Genomic DNA, 20,525 nt, shown 5'->3' on the forward strand with positions numbered 1-20,525 from the left:
TGCAGTGGGCATGAAATAACAAAACAAAAACAATTGTTTCCCCCCAAACAGAGTGCACATCTCAAGTAAGGGAAACAAAAAGTAATGACGATTTAATCCACAATGAAGCATTGGGCACAGTCGAACCAAAGGTGCATGACTGCTAAGGGCCACACACTTGCACTTCTACCCAGGGTAACAGTAAATAACAACCACACAGAATAAAAACTATTTTCCCGTAGGTCCCGAGTATCTCCGCAGTGGTAACCAAACAACTATAAATACATGATATATTATTCACCTGAGGTGCCCCTCCAAATGCTGTGCTATGTTTATTTGTTTTTATGGGATAGGGTATTTTAACCTTAGTGGAGTGTAAATAAAATGTATAAGATTTCAAGAAATTGTTGTTGCACATTGTTAATCATTATGCTGAGATACTCAGGACCTATGGGAAAATAGTCTTTATTCTGTGTGGTTGGCATATTTGATATATTTAGAGTCTCCAAGAGAGTTGTAGTTTATCTTTAGTGTTGATACTAATAATAAATGACTCCTTACATCTTTCTTTTTTAATTTTTTTTTTATTTAGTATTAAGATGGTTTGTTCTGTCATGTGATTTGGCCCACCACCCACCCTAAACCACATGTATTAGTTCTTGTTCTTTTGAAGTTCAGCTTCATTTGTTGGTATCAAGTTCTTCTGTTTGGTTTCTTTCTTTCTTTCTTTCTTTCTTTCTTTCTTTCTTTCTTTCTTTCTTTCTTTCTTTCTTTCTTTCTTTCTTTCTTTCTTTCTTTCTTTCTCATGCCTCTTCCTCCACATGCTGTTTTTCATTCGTAGCAGTTTCACTCAGTGTTTCATGAGAATCAGAGGCATGATATTGCCCAAGAAGAAGAGAGTGAAAAGTACAAAGAGCACAATGACTGCTACAATCACACACTTTTCTATTTAGTATTAAGATGGTTTGTTCTGTCATGTGATTTGGCCCACCACCCACCCTAAACCACATGTATTAGTTCTTGTTCTTTTGAAGTTCAGCTTCATTTGTTGGTATCAAGTTCTTCTGTTTGGTTTCTGCTTTCTTTCTTTCTTTCTTTCTTTCTTTCTTTCTTTCTTTCTTTCTTTCTTTCTTTCTTTCTTTCTTTCTTTCTTTCTTTCTTTCTCTCTCTCTCTCTCTCTCATGCTTCTTCTTCCACATACTGTTTTTTTATTCGTAGCAGTTTCACTCAGTGTTTCATGAGAATCAGAGGCATGATATTGCCCAAGAAGAAGAGAGTGAAAAGTACAAAGAGCACAATGACTGCTACAATCACACACTTTCTATGCTTTCTTGCAGTAAATTTAAGCATTTTAAAAATGATCTGGAACCAAAGAATTAACGTTTCTGGACGGATTGGTTCACTCAGAGTTGGATTTGTATTTGGGGGATCTCTCCCCTTGCCAGCTGCTCTTTCTTCTGCTTCTTTCTCCGTAAGGACCTCTAATGTCAGTTCAACTTTGCCTGTTAATTTGCATTTTTCATTGGTTTCTATATAGCATGGCCACCATCCTTTCATGGATTTCTTTTTAAACAAAGAAACCATCTTTGGCTTGTCCATTAACTTCAGAGAACACTTCTCTGGTTGTTTTGCTGGTATAATAACATTGTTTAAATCCAGCTCAATGCATCCTATGTAGTCATCTCTGGAGAACTTATCATTATCCCATATCTGAACAACAAGTTTGGGTGGCAGCTTTATCTCTGTTGCATCAAGACTCCATACATGTTCCTTTTTAGAAATGATGCACTGTTGTTCTGTTGGGAGGTAATCAAATGGGAAGACAAATCGCCAGTTAAAGTTGCCTTCTCCATCCAGAGATTTATAATGTACAAATGTTCTCTGTTTATCATCCTCGTTGCCAAGAAGCCACCCTTTGACAAAAATATCGCTCGTTTTCTCTCCAAAGATGTTAACATCATCAAGTATGACATCTTTGGTGTTCCAGACAATCACACGTAGAACATATCGCTTAGGTTTGCGAGGGATGATATTGACAGCAGGTCCCGGAGGTCCTAAGCTTCTTGGGAAAATATCCACCCACATTTCCACTCTTCCTTGTGGAATGTCGGGTTGGCAAGTGCTGTACAATGTCCTTGTCTCAATATGTTCTGGAACCATTCCCTGATTTCGAAGGGCTTGTAAAGCAAGACATTCATTTGCTGGTCCAATGAATTTGTGAGCTTTTTCAATACTTGCTAAAGTATACCGTAACCCAGAAAATATCAGTGTTCTCCCGTCATCTTCATAGACAGGAGGTGGTATTGCGCTACATCTGGCTAAGTTCTGTAGGATTTCAGATGGCTTCAGTTGATCTCGCCATTGATTTACTCCAGATATGCAGTAGGTTTCTGGCAGTCCGCAATGGCTTCTAAACCGAGAAAGGAGCCTGTTTTCAAGGTCGATGGTTGTTTCACCGACTTTGTCATCTCCCGATGTGCATCATAGTCATAAACTGAGATTTTCAGGTCTTTCTCTTGTGGTATAATGCAGCTTAATTCGTACATTCTTCCAAACACTGGATTTAATGTGTTGGGTACATAGTTTACCCAGTCTGTAACCACATTCTTGTTCAAGGTCAGTTTGATATAAGAATCACACAATCCATTGTTATCCTTTGGCTGCAGGTCTATGCCTCTCACAATGTATACCCGCACAATGCACTCCTGAGGTCCACTATCAGGCAACTCACGGAAGTACTGTGGAGGAAGTGGGGCATCTGGATCCTTTGGGATCTTATACATACAGAAAGATCCCTTAAACTCTCCTGCAACAGTTGGCTCATCATCATCATATGTAGCCTTCCCTGTATATAGCCTGAATGTTTGACAGAAATCTGTAAGTCCGAGGAACTCTGGGACTCTCTCTAACTCGTAGTCGTACACTTTTAAGGTATCATATTTCCTCTGAGTGTACAGGTCAGCCTTGTCGTGTTCTCCTTTAGAGGCAAAGTACTTTGCCCACCAATCGACATCATCTTCCTCTTCTTTAGCTAGTAGAGTTTCTTCTGCACCTTCCATGTCTATCACAACATTGGGGCATGTAGTGATAGGTGCAACTCTAATGTCTGGACGATTCATGGTGTAGGGATCACAGTGGAATACTTCCAGCTGCTTAATAGTACATTGCCCTACAACTTCTTTCCTTCCAAAATACTTCTTGGCTATAACTTTTATAACAATGGGTGGAGTGTATCTTTCTTCTTGTGGTAAATACACTTTCATGAAAAGAACTGCACTCTGGAAGTTTGGATTCCTTCTCAATATTCCAGTTATTGCAGCTTCAACCATTTCTCCACCACATTCTACAACAAGAGTTGCAGATCTTGCAGACTCCAAATGACTTATATTTCTTAGGCCCCAAGTAAGTATCTCAATGCCAGTTAGCTGTAGCACAGGCCGGATTCCTTGTGGCACCATATAAATAGTTGGTGCCCTCTGCGATGGAAGAACAGGGAGAACGTATCCATTGTTTTCTTGAAGCAAAAGTTCTGCGGCCACAAGGATGTCGCCACAGTGTCTTTTCCCCATTGTAACCGGACACCAGAAAAGTTTTGGGGTGTCACTTAGATTTGGGTTCAGCTTCACCATTGGGAAAAATAAGCTTCGGCCAAGGAAATCATCTTCTCCCCCTGGGTCACTGTCATATAGTTCAATAATAATGCTAGGGGGATTCTGCTCTGTTTCATGGGGCTCTCCACAAATTTCAATGTCACTAAAGACTAATGTTTGGTCCCACATTGGATTAAGGGTACAGTTAATTATTTGTGTCCTCTTGCTTTGGTAAAGGAAAGAGACGTGAGCATATGGATCTGAAAAGCTGTCTCTATCCATTGGAGTGAGCCCACGAGCCTGATACAGGTAACATCTAAGATGGTACGTGTAAGCTCTGTCATATGTACAGGAAACAAATGGAACATGCTCCCTGTAAAAGTCTCTCTGGTCTCCTTTCTGTTTATTTACATGCACAAGATTGCCTTCCAGGTTAAATATGGAAGATGTTTGACCACAAGAGACCAAATTTCTTATCCAGCGCCTTCGACGAAAAGTGTCAGTGCTACATTTCTCGGTATGAAATCTCCAGCCTGACACTGCAGCATACTCCCATCCATTGTCCTTTTCTTGTGGCATAACCTCCTCTTTGGGAGTAGAGACTTTAGATCTCCTGCGCACCAGTCTTCGACGTCGGTGGGTATGATACGTCTTCTCTGATGAAACCCAGTGCTGTGGCTGGTTATCAGGAGAGGAAGACTTTCCATATTCCCATCCATTTTCATCCACAGCCCGGTTAACATCACATTTCCACATATCGTCGTCCCACATCCATTCAAGAGGGCAGTCAATCTTATCTGGTGAAGATAATATTTCACCAGTAGCATTAGTGTATGCTTCTTTTGGCATTTCCCATTTTCCATTTGAAAGCCGCCTCTCATGTTCAAACACTTCAACCATAATTTGTAAGTGCCCGTTATAATCTTCATGTGGTAAGCTCCTTTCATTGTCGACCTGCCAATCACTTTCCCATTTCCAGCCTTCAGGAACCACAAAGCTTTTCCTTTTTAGCTTCACTGTTCCGGTGGCATCAGAGAATTTGTGGTGGTTTAGCAGGAACCTGGAGCTCCATTTACCTGATAACCGTGACTGATTTTCATACATTTCTGCATGAACACTAAAAGTCCCTTGCACGGAATTGTTACATTCACTCTCTGCTTCAGACAGTCCCAGCCAGAGGCTCACACGCAACTGAACTGGAACATGCCTGCCTTCGCTCTTGTCCAGAGGAAACTTAAGAAATATCGTTTGTAGCTTTCCACAGAATTTGCCACATGTCTCTCCACCAGTCTTGGAGAAGAGAATCTGATGGGCAGGGATACGGGCGTAGGCCATTCTCTTTTCTGCCTTTATCATCCAGATGATGATGTCTGGCATACTGTTTTGTGGTTCTTCAGACAGCTGTTGTAATCTGTCTATCCATTCCTCAATCATAGCTAAAGTTGACTTTACATCGGTTACTTCCCTTCTTATTTTAGTAGCTGCCTCCCCGATGTGGGTTAATGCAGATATTCGAAGTTTTTGCCGATGCACGTCTAACTCATTAACATGAATATTTCCTTCCATAGAAGGCAGTGGTTTCCTAGCATCTTCAATAAGCTGGTCTAATAAACTCTGCCATATTGAAACAACTTCTGTCTCAGTAAGATTTGTTTGTAGTGCCAATTTCAAGGAAGATAAGCCAGATTGCAGTCGATCCGTAAGCGCAGAGAGAATATTCACTGCATCCAGACGGTGGCTTATATCTTCCCAATAAGGTGTTAATGCCACTACAGGTTTTGAGGCATACCATGGTAGGTAATAGTAGAAGTTGCCATCAAATAGAGGTTGTCTATATTGTGTTAATGATGGCAGTGCCTTACAGGTGCTGTCAAATTTGTTGCCATAATTGCCAATGATCACTTCAAACTGTATGGCTTCACTGGCATCTTGCAGCATAGTAGCGGAATGGAATACTGCGCATAGGCTATATTTTCGCTTAAACTGGTATTTCTCAACAGCAAGAACATCCTGTTGAGAGATGTCTTCAATCTTTTTTGTGGAGTCATCCAATGTAGAAGTAAGCTCCACTAAGATCCTTCCTCGATACGAGATACCTTCTCCTCTTCCATAATTCAGTTCATTATAGTGGTCGGAATTGCATTTGAACTCCCTTGGACTTCCGTACAGGTTTATATAGCTTGGTCCAAAGGTTGGTAAAAAAACGTCATTTAGCCCAGTCCCTTCTAAACCAGTAGCTGGTAAAGAAATCTTGGACAGGGCCAAGTTGGCTGTTGCCACTATGTCATTCTTATTTGCTCTGTCCCAGTCATACATTCTAAGCCTAACATTGTCACACATTGATGGAATCTTCATAGGCAGAGTGATGGCTTGATTCCATATGGGACTGCAACTGTTCTTTATTATTTTCGTTTGTACCTTCTTCCCAGCAAATGCAACTTCTATAAAAGGATCTGCTAAATTCTTCTTGTCACCATTTGACTTGAAGAGTCTCTTCATGCTTCTAAAAAATGTATCATCCATCTGGGGAATATCATTAGCTCTGTAGATTTTAACAACAGACGTAACAGTCTGCCGAGCTACCCCACTTGTTAACAGTAGATTATTTTCCACATCATCATCTTCATGGTGTCCTGTAGTTTCAGTCGGTGGCTGATCTCCTCTTCCAAGGATAAAGAGGCTTATCTTTAGATAGCCTCTTGTTGATAAGCCTGTATCTTTAGGATTACTCAGGACAACCCATTTTCTCATAATGGCGTGACCTTGTTCATCATATATGAATCCAGCATCAATCTTAAATTCACCAATAAGGCTGTCTGCTCTAAACACACGAGACCTAAGTACCTGAATGGTTATAGGCTCCATATGCAGATCTGAGAGTGATCGGCACATGTCATAAGTCAGCGTCTGATTAAAAGGAGGATTATTGCCAGACGATATTCTCGTATGATCAGTCTGGTGTCCAATTTTAACCTTTACAACTGGCTTGATATTGTTTCCAATCAGCCGTCGTCCTTCTATTATCCGAACCTGAATCTTAAATTCTTGTGTATTTTCATTCTCCTTCACTCGCGTGGGAATGTAAATTGGCTGGTTGGTTTGCTGCTTAGGGACGCTAGCTATTTCCCTCACTACAGCTCTTCCTTCCTCAGCTACAATCTCTTCTAAATCCTTTGGTTCCTTTGATTTTTTATTGAATAATTTTCCTGTAATCCGAAAAGGTTTTGTAATAGTTCTGAAAAATGTTCTAGTCTTGGAGACCTCCATCTAGTCAACTGATGGTGATGATCAGATGATCAGATAAAGATCAATTTAATATGATAAGACTATGACACAGAGTTCTTAGGAGGTAACTATCTATGTCAGTAGTCTCAGATGAAATGATCTCTAAATTGGCTACACTTGTATTTGTTACAATAGTTACCATGGCAACCCAGGTGTTTGGGATTAAAAGTAAAAATCTAATCTAGCCAACATGTTTTTGTAATAACTGTATAGTTTGCATTACAAACTACCTATAATAGTAGTCATAAAAATAGCCATTGAAATTACCTCATCAAGGTTAACTAACCCCCAGCAGGAGGGCTAAATGCCATATTGGTACTCTCAATGTTGACGATAAATCAAAACATCAAAAATGTTATAAACAATGTAGAAACATAATATAATATACAGACATCGTTATTGGTGTTCTCAGTCTGAAGGCAAATCAAAACTTAGTAAACAATTCATAAATTAAATACACAAACTAAATATACATCATTAGGGAAGTATTGACAGGAAATGTAACTAATGAGACATATAATGAATTATAAAATTATGTTGGATTAGAAGTATCAAGTTACATCATGTTCATTATTCATGCCTAAATGAAATCTGGTAGCAAAAGTGAATAATGGTTTCCAAATGTAATAATCTTTTTGTTAAATCTCCCCCTTGTTAAATCTCCCCCTTGGTTAAGGTACACCCTCACACACATATAGAAAAGTGTTATTGGAAGAACACATATGGAAATGTTTAACTACATTGGTCACAGTGTTATGTCTTATGTTGTTCATGGGACCTTTCATGGGCCCACATGCTGTTTGCCAATATTCTGACACCAAATTAAATTTATCAAGTTATGTGTGTTACAGATTGTTTTGTCTTAAATGTTTTTTTTTGTGGTATTGGAGGAAAATCTGTTGCCCACTTGTATGTACTGACAAGTAATACATTTATGTGATCCTCATTTAAAAGAGCCCTTGTGAGTTAGCTACTTTGGTTCTTATGGGTATGGACCATACTGGAAGATAAAATGTTTCTAAGTGTCCTAGATTTTCTGGACACAACCATTCCAGTATTGCTAGATTCCTCTTAACAATATTCCCAATGGCAAAATACTGAGGAATGTAGGTCAGAATACAAGAAACAGAGTTTGACTTAGCAGTACAATCTCTGCTATATAGAGATATCACTACTGTCCAATTCACATGATTTGGGGTTCATCTCATGAGTGAATTTAAGATTCAAATTATCATTGATATACAGTACCTATAAAATTGAAGGAACTGATCATTTGTGCCCGACCATACTAGAATAACGTTTTCTATGTAGTGGCCAAAGAACTTAATAAATTGATGAAAGGGGTTAAAATTATTATAAATAAAGTTCTTCTGCTGCCACCCCATATACAATTTTGCAAAAGATGGGGTGAATTTGGCCCCCATACCCATGCTACATTTTGAACATATAAGTTATTTTCAAAAAACAAAAAGGAAAAAAAAGTTGCGCGTCAATAAAAATTGTATAGCTTCCAAAATAAAATCTTTCAGTGGTTAAGAATAGGTGCTATGTTCATTTTAGTGGCGTGCTATCAAAAGAGCAAACTGTTTTTTTTATATTTAATCTTGTAACCTGACATGGGGCTAGACATATTGTCAGTTTCCCAGGACCCCCGAGTCATGTGACTTCTGCTCTGATAAACTTCAGTCACTCTTTACTGCTGCACTGCAAATTTAAGTGATATCACCCCCCCCCCAGCAGCCTAACAACAGAACAATGGGGTGGTAACCAGATAGCAACTCCCTATATACACAATATAACAGCAAGCTGGTAGATCTAAGAACAACACTCAATAGTAAAAATCCAGGTCCCACTGTGACAGCTTCAGTTACACTGAGTAGGAGAAACAATAGCCTGTCAGAATGCAGTTCCATATTGCAGCACTGGCTCTTTATGAAAGCACATGACCGGTCAAAATTACCTAAAATAGCTGCCTACACACCAATATTATGTAGGGAATCCGTGCAAAATCATTGCACTTATCCCTGTAAGGGCAGAGAGCCTGTGTCTGTGTGCTGTAAGCTGTTACCTAGCAACCAGCTATTCAGTGCAGTAGGAAGTGACACAGCAGCTAAGGAGTGGCAGGCAGGAAAAGGAAGTCACAGAGACTGGCAAAAGAAGAAAGCCTGGCATAGAGAACCGCATGGTGGACAGAGAAGGAAGCAAGAGAGCTGCTGGTGGGACCAGAGAGCTGAGAGGCTGCACCAAAGGCATTCATTTGGATCAGGCTGGCACATGGAAGCCACATACTGTGCCTGGAAAGACAGGGAGTGTGAAAGGAATACAAACTGGAGGAACAAACAGCAGGAGATTCCTATCTGAGCATCCAAAGGGGTTGGTAATCGCACTGTATGTCTGAATGTGCTGGATTCACCTAAAGAGAGCTCTGAAGTATCCAAAGAGGATTTGTGAGTATCCTGTTTAAAGGGACAGTACCCTAAAGAGTGCTGAAGATAAACAGGCTTTGTATTAAAGGACATTAAAGGACTTTACCTTTTTTCTTAGTTAGCTAGACAGATTGCACTAGCAAGTTAGTTAGTGAGGCCCTATTGCCACTGGTTAAGAGTGCTGCATGTATTAGGTGCCCATTTATTTTATATAAACTGTAAATTTAGTTTAACCAATAGTGTGTGTTATTACTGTATTCCTAGTGGGGCCAACCGTAGGTCATTCCCGGATCCCACTAGGTGGAGGCACTGCGCTACTAAGTACCAGGTGCCCAGTCGAAAGGGTTACAATTACAACAAAAAAATACACTTATTGGTTCAGGAAGGAAATTTCCCAGGGGCAGACGCATGCGCAGTAGAGCAAAATTAAACTTCGGCTTCTTACTATATTGCATATGTGCAGCTGCAAGAAGACCCAAATATGCAGGAAGAGGATCATTCCTTGGTGCTCGCTAGAAGAACGCAGCTGCGGTTTCATGCTGATAGAAGCACAAGCCCGGGGAGTCAGGTAGGTAAAAGTAGTCACTTGGAGGTGGCTAACTTTTGGCACTCCCAAAGGTAAAATTAACAGTGTCATCTCTAAGATGGACTGGGTAAAAGCTTGATTTGGATTTGAATTTATTCGCATCCATAATAAGTAACCATCCCACTTTGCCCAAATTAGGGTCACTGTGTTTTTGTAATTTTGTGAGTTGTATGGCACTGCATACTTCCTGAAAGTTATTTAACTCCGAAAAAGGATATTGGGGCTCTGTATACTCAAACAAGTGAATGTAAGTTGGAGTGTCAGAAGGCAGTGAAAAAAGTATTCTTTAATAACAATTTCCCAATGAATCTATTGATATCCACCAAAGTGTCAAAGAAATCAAAACATTGTAGACGAAACACAGAAAAAAATCTCTAGCACTAATACCCTTGTGCCAGCGCTCGGTCTAACCCACAATCTGGAGTTGGCCAGCTCCTATAAACAATAAAAAAACAATATTTGGAAACAGAAGTTTGCTTTTCAAAATAAGTATTACAAAAAAATTAGGTGTTAGTGTCACAATTTGGCCAAAATATGTAAGCTCATGTTCCACGTCAAGTTCCCTTATTGTTTATGAGTCCAACACTATTTGTGAGCATTCTAAGTTTGTAGTGCATTTAAAATCAAGCCCCCTAGCAACAAATGTGACTGAGTAGTAAGACCAGCACTTACCCTTAGCTCAGGAGCTCTAGTGAGAAATCAGGGAGCTTTCAAGCCCCAGCCAAAAACACCTGTGAATAATTCCCTTCCTACAATATCCATTAGCATTCTAAGTTTGCAGTTCCCCAGTAGACAATGTGACTGAGTAATCAGACCATGGTGCACTTCCCCTTAACTCAGGAGCTGTTGTGAAAAAGCAAGGAGCTTTTAAACCCCAGCCAATTAACATAAATCAATAAATAATTTCCTGTTTTAAAGGCTGAATGGCATTTATATGCAATATTTGACTACATTTTGTACACGAAACACAGAAAAAAAATCACCATCGCTCAGTCTTATCCACATTGTGGCGTTGACCAGCTGCTAGAAACACCTTGGTGCCAGTGCTCTGTCTAAACCACAATCTGGAGTTGACCAGCTGCTATATACGATAAAAAGCCAATATTGGTATCGGACCTTAATAGAGTTCTGATGATAGGGAGGAAGGAAACTGGACAAATGCAAGAGAAAACCTAAGGGCTAAAGACACCATACACATTAGGGCAGGGGTGTCCAAACTTTGGCCAGATTTGGTGAGGTGAAAATGTGTGGGGGCCGACCATTCAGCCTGACATTTTTTGAACTGTTAACATCATATAATGATCTGCCACTTGGTCTACACTGCTTTGTTTAATACCCTTTAAAACTCTTAGGTATATATTTTTTATTTTATTAGCAGTAGTACAGTTAAATCTTTCGAGATAAAACGATATATAAACTGCAATACTAGGTTTGAAGTATATTTGCTCACTTGTTCAATACAATATGTGGGCTGCACCTCAAGAAGTTTGAAATGTAGAATGAGGGAGCACAACAGTCAGATCACCTCAGGCAGCGAAACTACTGTGGTATCAAGGCATTTTGTAGAGTGCAATAGGGGGTGACGTTTCACAGCTGAAGATAAAGGGGTCGAGAAAGTTGAATCCTCTAGTAGAGGTGGCGATTTCACAGCTAAGCTTTTTATAGAGAGGCTTTCTGGATCTTTACATTGAGAACGCACTAATCAGCAGAACTTAACCTGAGATTTAGCCAGTTGTGTTTAGTACAGCCATTACCTTCAAAAGTTCATATAGCATTGTGGTTCATAGTTCGACCAACATTACGTTAAAAATGTATTTATTTGGCTTGTGGATTTTTATTTAGGAAAATGAACTCTTAAGGTCCGATGAAATTTGCTAAGGCAGTGGAGAAATAACCTTCAAGTAAATGTAACATGAACTGATGTAATGTATATACATTTTAGGCTTAGTTCACACGAGGAGATTTTGACGCTTGGCGACTAATCGCCTCTTCTTCTGGGACCCAATGAGCCGCATAGGGAAGCAGGGCTTGATGGGGCTTAGGAAATGGCCACTCCCCGCCCCCTTTTTTTAAGGCACGCCGGGATTGGCTGAGAGGTTCCCCGGGATTCGTAGAGGAGGCAGAGCCGCACAGAAAACTTACCAGTCAGCGCTGGGACATGGAAGCAGCAGGACGCAGCATCCCGCCCCCCCTCCCTGTGAGAAGGGTGTGTCTGTCGTTGCAGTTTGCGGAGGGTACCTTTACAAGAAGCCCCAGGGGAAGTTAAAATGGGGTATTTCACAGCTAGTGGAAGTAGCCTGGTAAGCCTGGGTCCTCATGAGAAAGGTAGGCAGCCCAGTTTAGGGCCTGGGTAAAATGGAGCAGGAACCAATCTTACCAGTTGAGGCAGAGTCACCCCCCCTAGAAAAGTCTACTTCGGGGGGCGTGGCTGGCCTGGTCTGCTGGCAAGACGCATCTCGTGGCGCTCCTGGGGCTCCAACCACCCCGGCGCCCCATCCACCCACACAGGCTCAAATCCCCAACTGCTAAGTAAGCCCACGAGGGCTGGAACGCTGTCCGCCACCTGTTGCAGCAATCCCCGGTCTCCCAGCACGTCGCCGGCCTGAGTTCCTACTGCGGCCTAGTACAACGTGCGGAGCCGCGGCCTCGCGTACTTGCGACTCCCGCCTGCGCGATACCTTTGGCGCGGTTCCCTACAAGAACACACGGAAGGCACAGAGGACTTTGCTGCTGATCCGGCAGGGGACACCAGAAGAGGGGTGAGTGGAGTTGGAGCCGTGGGACCCCTTTTGCAGCCCATACCACGGCCACGGTGCTGTACCCAGGGCCCTATATACTAATCAGCCACAGGCCTGTGCTAGAGACTTTGACCCACTGCTAATGTGGATGTGCACCCAGGTGATTGCTGAACTCAGCATCCATACCTGACCCCTGTTTTACCACATATGGCAAACAGTTTTGCACCTGATCCACCGTTACCCACAAGTCTGGCCGCAAATTAACCCTTTAGCTGGATCGACTGCCTATTGGCCCACTGTGTTGGCGCGGCGGCAGTATAGGGGCAGCACAGACAGTGACTTTCGGATCTTGCATGCTCAACCCAATTTCAAGACTTCCATCTAAGCAATGGCCTAAGTAATATGGCGGTGCTGTAGCCTGACTTAGTGCCCGTGCCCTCATTATCCTGCTTATCATCCTGCACTCTACCGGGAACATTATTTCCTGTCTCCTTTATTTACAAGGCCCCACCTGCATCCATCTTCATAGGGGTAGACATGAAAAGAAACAAAGCTCCGACCCACAAACCAAGTGCGGGGTCCTCTTCCACATTCTCCAAGAAAAGTGCGGAAACAACCTCCCCACTCACATCATCCAGAAACCCCGACCCGCATCACGTCACTACCAACTCTGCGGACAGGCAGAAAGCGGGCTCAGACGTGGCAAAAAAACTGCAACGTTACGCCAGGGGCCAAAGTGAGAATACGGAGAGTCAGGGCGCACAGATGGCAGCTTCTCCGGGATGCTCCTCAAATACCTCCCCTGTGCCTCCCCTGCAATATGCACCAGAAGACACACAGGAGGCCTCTCCTCCTCAGCCCACACTTGCTGAAATTATGCAGCTAATAGCCAGCAACCACACAGTTACCATAAGCAAGTTCGATGATCTGAAGTCTGACCTGGCACTCCTAAAACATGATGTGCAAAATGTCAGGGACCGCACTACTGAAGCAGAGCGTCGTATCAGCGAGCTGGAATATCTAACTGCACCTATTCCTGAGAGTATAACCTCTATGACGCGTAAGATCCAAGCTCTAGAATCCAAGGCAGATGATCTAGAGAACAGATTACGCAGAAATAACATCAGACTTGTTGGTCTTCCCGAAAGGGCAGAAGGGAACAACCCAGAACTCTTTCTTGAACAATGGCTACGCAACCAATTTGGCAACGACAACTTTTCCCCTTCATTTGTCGTGGAGAGAGCTCATCGCATACCAAGCAGACCTCCACCTCCAGGAGCTCCCCCAAGATCCTTTATTGCCAGGCTCCTTAACTACAGGGATAGAGATAAGATACTATCGGAAGCCCGGAAAAAACAGCAAATTCTTCATGAAAATGTGAGAATTTCCATCTATCCTGATTTTTCTGTAGAAGTTAGGAAATTACGCTCGAAATTCTCCGAAGCCAAGCAGAGTCTCCGCCAACAAAATGTGCCCTACGCCATGCTCTTCCCCGCCAAGTTGAGAGTCCTAGAGGGAGGGAGAGCACACTTTTTTGAAAGACCAGAAGAGGTTTTTTCATGGCTTGAGTTGAGGAGGAGAAATTCTCCCAGAAGAGAAATATAACAGATATTGTTTGATAATCCAAATTCCATTTTTCCCGACAGGTGTTGTTCTAATAGGCACGGGACACCTACAGGCAGGCACTGCCGGACTTTTATCTCCCAGATATTCGGAGATTCCTACCTAAATTTTTGAAAGTGGTCTTATACACGCCCTGATTGCAAAATGTTTGGTTTGGGAAATATGTATCTCCAGGTTGGGGGGGGATACGGGGTGGGGGGGAACTTTGACGGGGAATTGTATTTCTGGCTTTTTCTCTTTTTTCTTACCTGCATCTTTCTCTTTTTGGAGCTTAGGGAGAGGGGGTCTTTAGCACTCTACTACTGTACAAAAGAACATGCCAAGGTACTACTGACACGTGCTGCTCCGGGCCTGAAACCCACCTCGGTAACCTCTATAACCCATACATGTCCGATCTTTGCGGGAGGCGGCTCCGGGGCGGCTACTCTCACCACCAAGGTAAACATGTTTTGTCTTTCAAAATGATTGACGGTAAAATTGTTTTATTATCCTGGAATGTCCGGGGATTAAATGACAAAATCAAAAGGTCAATTGTAATGGGACAGTTAAGGAAATCAGGGGCTGACCTGATTATGCTTCAAGAAACCCATTTAGTAGGTCTGAAGGTTAGAGCTTTGAATAGATACTGGGTAGCCAAGCATTACCACTCTGAATTCTCTACATACTCTAGGGGAGTGGCCATTCTAGTTAGGAAAACCTTGAACTTTCACTTTGAACAAATCTCTACTGACAGAAATGGAAGATACATAATCCTTAAATGCAGAATTAATGACACTCCCCTCATCTTGGTTAATGTTTACCTACCTCCACCCGCCGATATCCATTTTCTCAGTGAGGTGTTTCAAAAAGTAGCTTCTCTAGGACCTCTCCCCACAGTGTGGGGCGGAGATTTTAATATGGTCCCGGACCCATCCAAGGATAGGTTAAAACCTAACGATAATGACACCAGAATATTCCAAAACTGGTTAGACTCCACTAGCTACACGGATGTATGGCGGTGGAAACATCCTGACCTCAGGCATTTTTCCTGTTACACAACTGCTACGTCGGCCTTATCCAGAATAGATATATTCCTGACCACCTCGGATTTGCTCAAGGTAGTTTCCAATATATACTTTGGCTCCCGTATCTGTTCCGATCATGCCCCCCTTTTGATGACCCTAGAAGGCGAGGGCCCCAACCCCCCTAACAATTGGAGACTTTCCCCTAAATGGATTTTCAACCCTAAGGTAGCGAATCCCTATGCCACGCAATTGGGAGATTACTGGGAACTGAACGCAAATTCTGCCCCTGAACAAGTAGTCTGGGATGCCTGCAAGGCTCACACCAGAGGTCTTTATACTTCCCTTATCGCAGCAGCCAGGAAAGAGACAGAGGCCGCCCTTGCCAATGCTAAAGCAACCCTCAGTGTGGCTGAGCAGGCACTTATTAACGACCCCAATGACACAACAAAGGATGACATGAAGAATGCCCAAATAAATATAGACCTACTAACTGTAGAAAAATTTTCCCAAAAGGAACTCTATCGCTCAGCGAATTGGTTTGACAAAGGCAATAAAAATGGCAAACTATTGGCAATACTTGCAAAAGCAGACACCCCTCGTACGGCAGTGGCCAACATTGTTGGGGTAAATGGGGATACAATGTCAGATAGAATAGGGATCGCTGAATGTTTCAAGGAACATTTTTGTGATACATATGCAGCCCGCCCCTCACCCCCGCAAGCTGAGCTCTTAGACTACCTAGGTAATATTGATTTCCCAACTATTCCACAAGACATGTTGGAATACCTAGACAGTGATATCACTGAGGAAGAGATCGGTGGAGCAATAGCAGAGATGCCCACTGGCCGTACTCCAGGCCCAGACGGTCTCCCCTCCGAGTGGTACAAAGCTAACTCCCCTACACTAACACCCAAACTCAAATCTCTGTTCAATAACATTTCAGAGGACTTCTTACTACCCGAATCATGCTTCATGGCGCATATTACTTTAATTCACAAAGATGGTAAACCTCCCCACAGTTGCGACTCTTACCGCCCCATATCCCTCCTAAACTGTGATATTAAATTATTTGCAAAAATACTTGCAAACAGACTGAAGCGGACTGTGAGGGGAGTAGTTCACCCAGATCAAACGGGCTTCATGCCTAATAATGCCACTGATATAAATATCAGACGGCTATTCAATAATCTTGAGACTAATCACGAAAATAAAGGTAACAGAATTATAGTATCACTCGACACCGCCAAAGCCTTTGATACTGTTTCATGGCCTTATCTCTGGGAAGTTCTTCGATTGTTTGGCTTTGGGTATCGCTTTGTCACTTGGGTTAAGGCTTTGTACCGACACCCCACAGCTAGAATATCGGTGAATGGTGTGCTCTCTGACCCCTTTACACTTCATCGGGGCACAAGGCAAGGTTGCCCTTTATCTCCCCTTCTCTTCTCCCTAGCTATTGAACCGTTGGCTATCCTAATCCGTAACTCACCCCACCATAGTAGGATTTCAGGTTGGTAACTTGAGGGAAAAAGTATCACTATATGCCGACGACATGTTACTGTACCTGGCCAACTCCAGGGGGGAACTAGACTCTGCACTTAACTTGGTGGAAGCATTTGGGAATTACTCTGGATTGAGAATCAATCAAACTAAGTCGGTAATTTTCCCTGTTGACCAACTCCCTGTTGATCAGACACTTAATGTAGGCCAACTAAAAGTGGTGCACTCCTTCAAATACTTGGGGGTTATAGTTACACGAAACTGCAAAGATTATGAGGAAACTAATCTTAAACCCATAGTTAGAGCTTTATCCACAAAGATTGATATCTGGGAACAACTTCCCCTCACCTTACCTGGTAGAGTAAATCTCTTTAAAATGGTATTTCTCCCCAAGTTTCTATACGCCCTGCACAACTCTCCGATAACCCCGCGATCCCACTGGTTCAATTACCTTGATAGAATAATTAGAAGATTCCTTTGGGCTGGGGAACACCCCCGTCTCAATTTCAGGATTCTACAGGCCCCAGTTACACGTGGGGGTTTGGCCCTACCTAACCTAAAAATGTATTTTCTCGCTAGTCAATTGACATACGCACACTGGTGGTTATCCCCCCACCTTGACAATACCTCCATTATTCTAGAGGCAAATATAATGGGATCCCTAGAAGCCTTGGCCAACCTCCCATACCGGGGACCTCCACCACTCCAAGCCTGTACTACTCCAATGTTAACTGTGATCGCAGCCTTTCAAAAGGCTCTTAAACTAGCACAAGGGCGGGCTTTGGTATGGTCCAAATGGGAACCCTTATGGGGTAACAAGTCTCTGCCCCATTTTTCCTCCCTCCCTGACATTAATGTATGGGCCTCGCGAGGTATCAAAATGTTGGGTGATATTGTATGGGAAGGGGAGATAAAACAATTTCAGGCCCTCAAAGAGACCTACCATTTACCCCAATCCATGTTCTTCAGATACCTCCAGTTATCTCATGCCTTCCGAGCACAATTCCCGACCAGGCCGTTAGTTACTCTAGAGACAACTCTAGAAAAGTACCTCAGGAGAGAAGACCTCACCAAACCTCTATCCCGCCTATATACTATCCTAGGGCAGACCTCCCAAGACCCCCTGGCAAAAACTTTTGCGAAATGGAAAAGAGATATTCCAAACCTGACTGAGGATTTATGGGAGGAGGCTCTGAAACAAGTACCTGACTTAACAATATCCTTGAATGACAGGTATGTTCAAATAAAATTCCTCAATCGGGTGTACCTTACCCCATATAGACTCTCGAAAATATTCCCCCAGACATCTGATATTTGTATTAAGTGTGAACAAGAAATTGGTTCCTACATGCATGTGTTTTGGCATTGCCCACTAATCCAGTCATTTTGGAGAACTGTTGTACACTATATATCTGATGTCCTTGATTTACCAAGAATTCTATCGCCCCTGATATGCCTTCTCGGAGTTGAAGAGGACATGGACATCAATAACCACATTAGACTGTGTTATCTTCAACTTCTTTATTACGCAAAGAAGGCCATTCTCCTAAACTGGAAAGCTACTGGCCCACCATCGCTAAACTTCTGGCGAAGTCTTATAAATAACTCATTGTCTAACCAAAAACTGACATATCTTGCCAGAGGTTGCCCGCAGAAGTTTGATGCAGTTTGGGGCACTTGGGTATCATTTCATGACGAGAACAATACGACTATTGTCATTTAACATAATCAACTTTGACATGTGATGTATAACTGTATGAACATCCTTCTCCTCTCCCTGCTCCACTTCTTCTTCCTTCTTTCTTTTCCTGCTTTCTTCTCTTTAATTCGCTGTTTTGTGTTAATCTAAAATGCAAAAATAAAAACTTTAAAAAAAAAAAGAAAAGTCTACTTCAGTGGGCTTTAGTAAATCTGCCCCTAAGATTCCATGAAATCTTGCTGGTCAGATAGGCCTGTTATATGTGCACAGTTAAATGGAAATGGGTAATTTATGTTTTAGACAATTATCTGAATATTTGTAAATTTATTTTCAATAGGGATGAGCAGACTTTTTTCCCAATACACCCAAATGTCTCTTCGAAATCCACAGTATAGCTAGTGGCAACATTTTTCACAAATCAACAGAAAAATTACTAAAAAAACATCTTAACCAGCATGCATTTTTTTGCATCACTAATCTTAAACTACCCCAACACTCTTTTCAGTGGTATTCATGTCTCAAATCACAGAGTATACTGTGATTACTTAGCATTTGTGTTGCTGTACCTTGCAATGCATGCCAGTCAACCTCATGTTAAAAGAAAAGTACATAAGGGAATATTGCCACATACATACTCTTAAAGAGGATCAATGCAATGGCACCTGTGTACTGTATGGTCTGATCCACTGAAGTGAAATCCACTTGTAACCCTTTAGTGCTCTTGCACTTATGCATACCTCCCAACATTTTGGAAGTAAAAAGAGGGAAAAAAATTTTTTCGCACTTAGCACAGTGACATTTTATGACCACGCCCTTTTCTGTGGCCACACCCCCTAATTACCATGTTTGTTTTACAAAATTTGGCAGGTTATGAAAGTTTGAAAATATTTCTCCTTATCTAAACTGTGTTTTTGTGTCTCAAAATTGTTACAAAGTATCTTATTTGCACCTGTTAGCTGTTCTGGGCTTTCTGCTAAAAGCCAATTAAGTGAGAAACTTTGTTTCTTTTTCATGCTGTTCAGTGCAGAGAAAAGAGGGACTTTCCAGTACAAATGAGGGACAGCAGGTTGAGCTGTCAAAAGAGGGACTGTCCCTCCAAAAAAGGGACAGTTGGGAGGTATGCTTATGCCCGGGATAAAGTAAATTACCTCTTTTGTTTCATTATATGGTATGTCTTGTACCTTATTTATAAAGGTATAAATTCTTTCTAAATGAGCACTCTTGTGCCCCTTAGTGCTCTGGAACTATTGCCTGGGCTCCTAGTAAATGACCTGTTTTGTTTCAGCATGCAGTATCTTATGTGACTTGTTTATATAGGGTATAGGGGCTGATTTACCAACATTCAAATTTCTATTTGTGTAAAACCATGAAAAACTCTAGAGCAAAAATTTGGCAGGTAAAAGTTGTAAAGGTGCTGCGCTGATACTGTTGGACCATTTTAAATCAATTCGAACTTTTATGGGTTTTCAGATTTATTTCGCAAGGAATTGTCTGAAAAACAAAATTTTTTAGATGATTTAGAGCAGTGATCCCCAACCAGTAGCCCCTGAGAAACATGTTGCTCTCCAACCCCTTGGATGTTGCTCTCAGTTACCTCAAAGCAGGTGATTATTTTTGAATTTCATGCTTGGAGGCAAATTTTATTTGTATAAAAACCAGGTGTACTGTCAAACAGAGCCTCAAAAAAGGTTCATTCTTCTGTAGATACTTGCTTTTCCCAGTGAGAATAAGAGGTGCCACAAAATAAACTGCTGCTTCTGACACTTTATTTCCTTGTCAAAGCATTATATTAGATTGTAAGCTCTTATTGCAGAGTACCACCATTAAATAATTACCTATAAAAATACTTTATATACCTATAAAAGTACTTTGAACACTTATATATTTATACCAGTACCTTTGTAATATAAAAGGTAGAAAACTGCTGCAATAGCTGTGCCAAGCCATTTAGAAAATATTTGATTCACGCTTTTCTAGAATTCCATGAATATATGACTATCACCAAGATAGCTCCAGTGTGCTGTAACTAAAAATCAGACTCTGTTTCATGTAAATCTAAAGTTGATGGACATGATTAAAATGGAGGCTTCCAAAGTTC

At 41.8% G+C, this 20,525-nt stretch overlaps 1 protein-coding gene across 1 annotated transcript; it reads right to left on the minus strand.

The window, feature by feature from the left end:
• Window positions 1-1,206: 1,206 nt before the first annotated feature.
• Window positions 1,207-13,125, minus strand: LOC121395463 (myoferlin-like). Its single transcript, XM_041569027.1, is given in 5 exon segments — window positions 1,207-2,459; window positions 2,462-6,629; window positions 11,820-11,929; window positions 12,009-12,104; window positions 13,116-13,125. Coding segments are annotated over 5 exon segments (5,637 nt in total).
• Window positions 13,126-20,525: the final 7,400 nt, after the last annotated feature.

The sequence above is a fragment of the Xenopus laevis genome, chromosome 7L (genome assembly GCF_017654675.1).
Source record: "Xenopus laevis strain J_2021 chromosome 7L, Xenopus_laevis_v10.1, whole genome shotgun sequence".
In the NCBI taxonomy this organism is placed as follows: Eukaryota; Metazoa; Chordata; class Amphibia; order Anura; family Pipidae; genus Xenopus; species Xenopus laevis.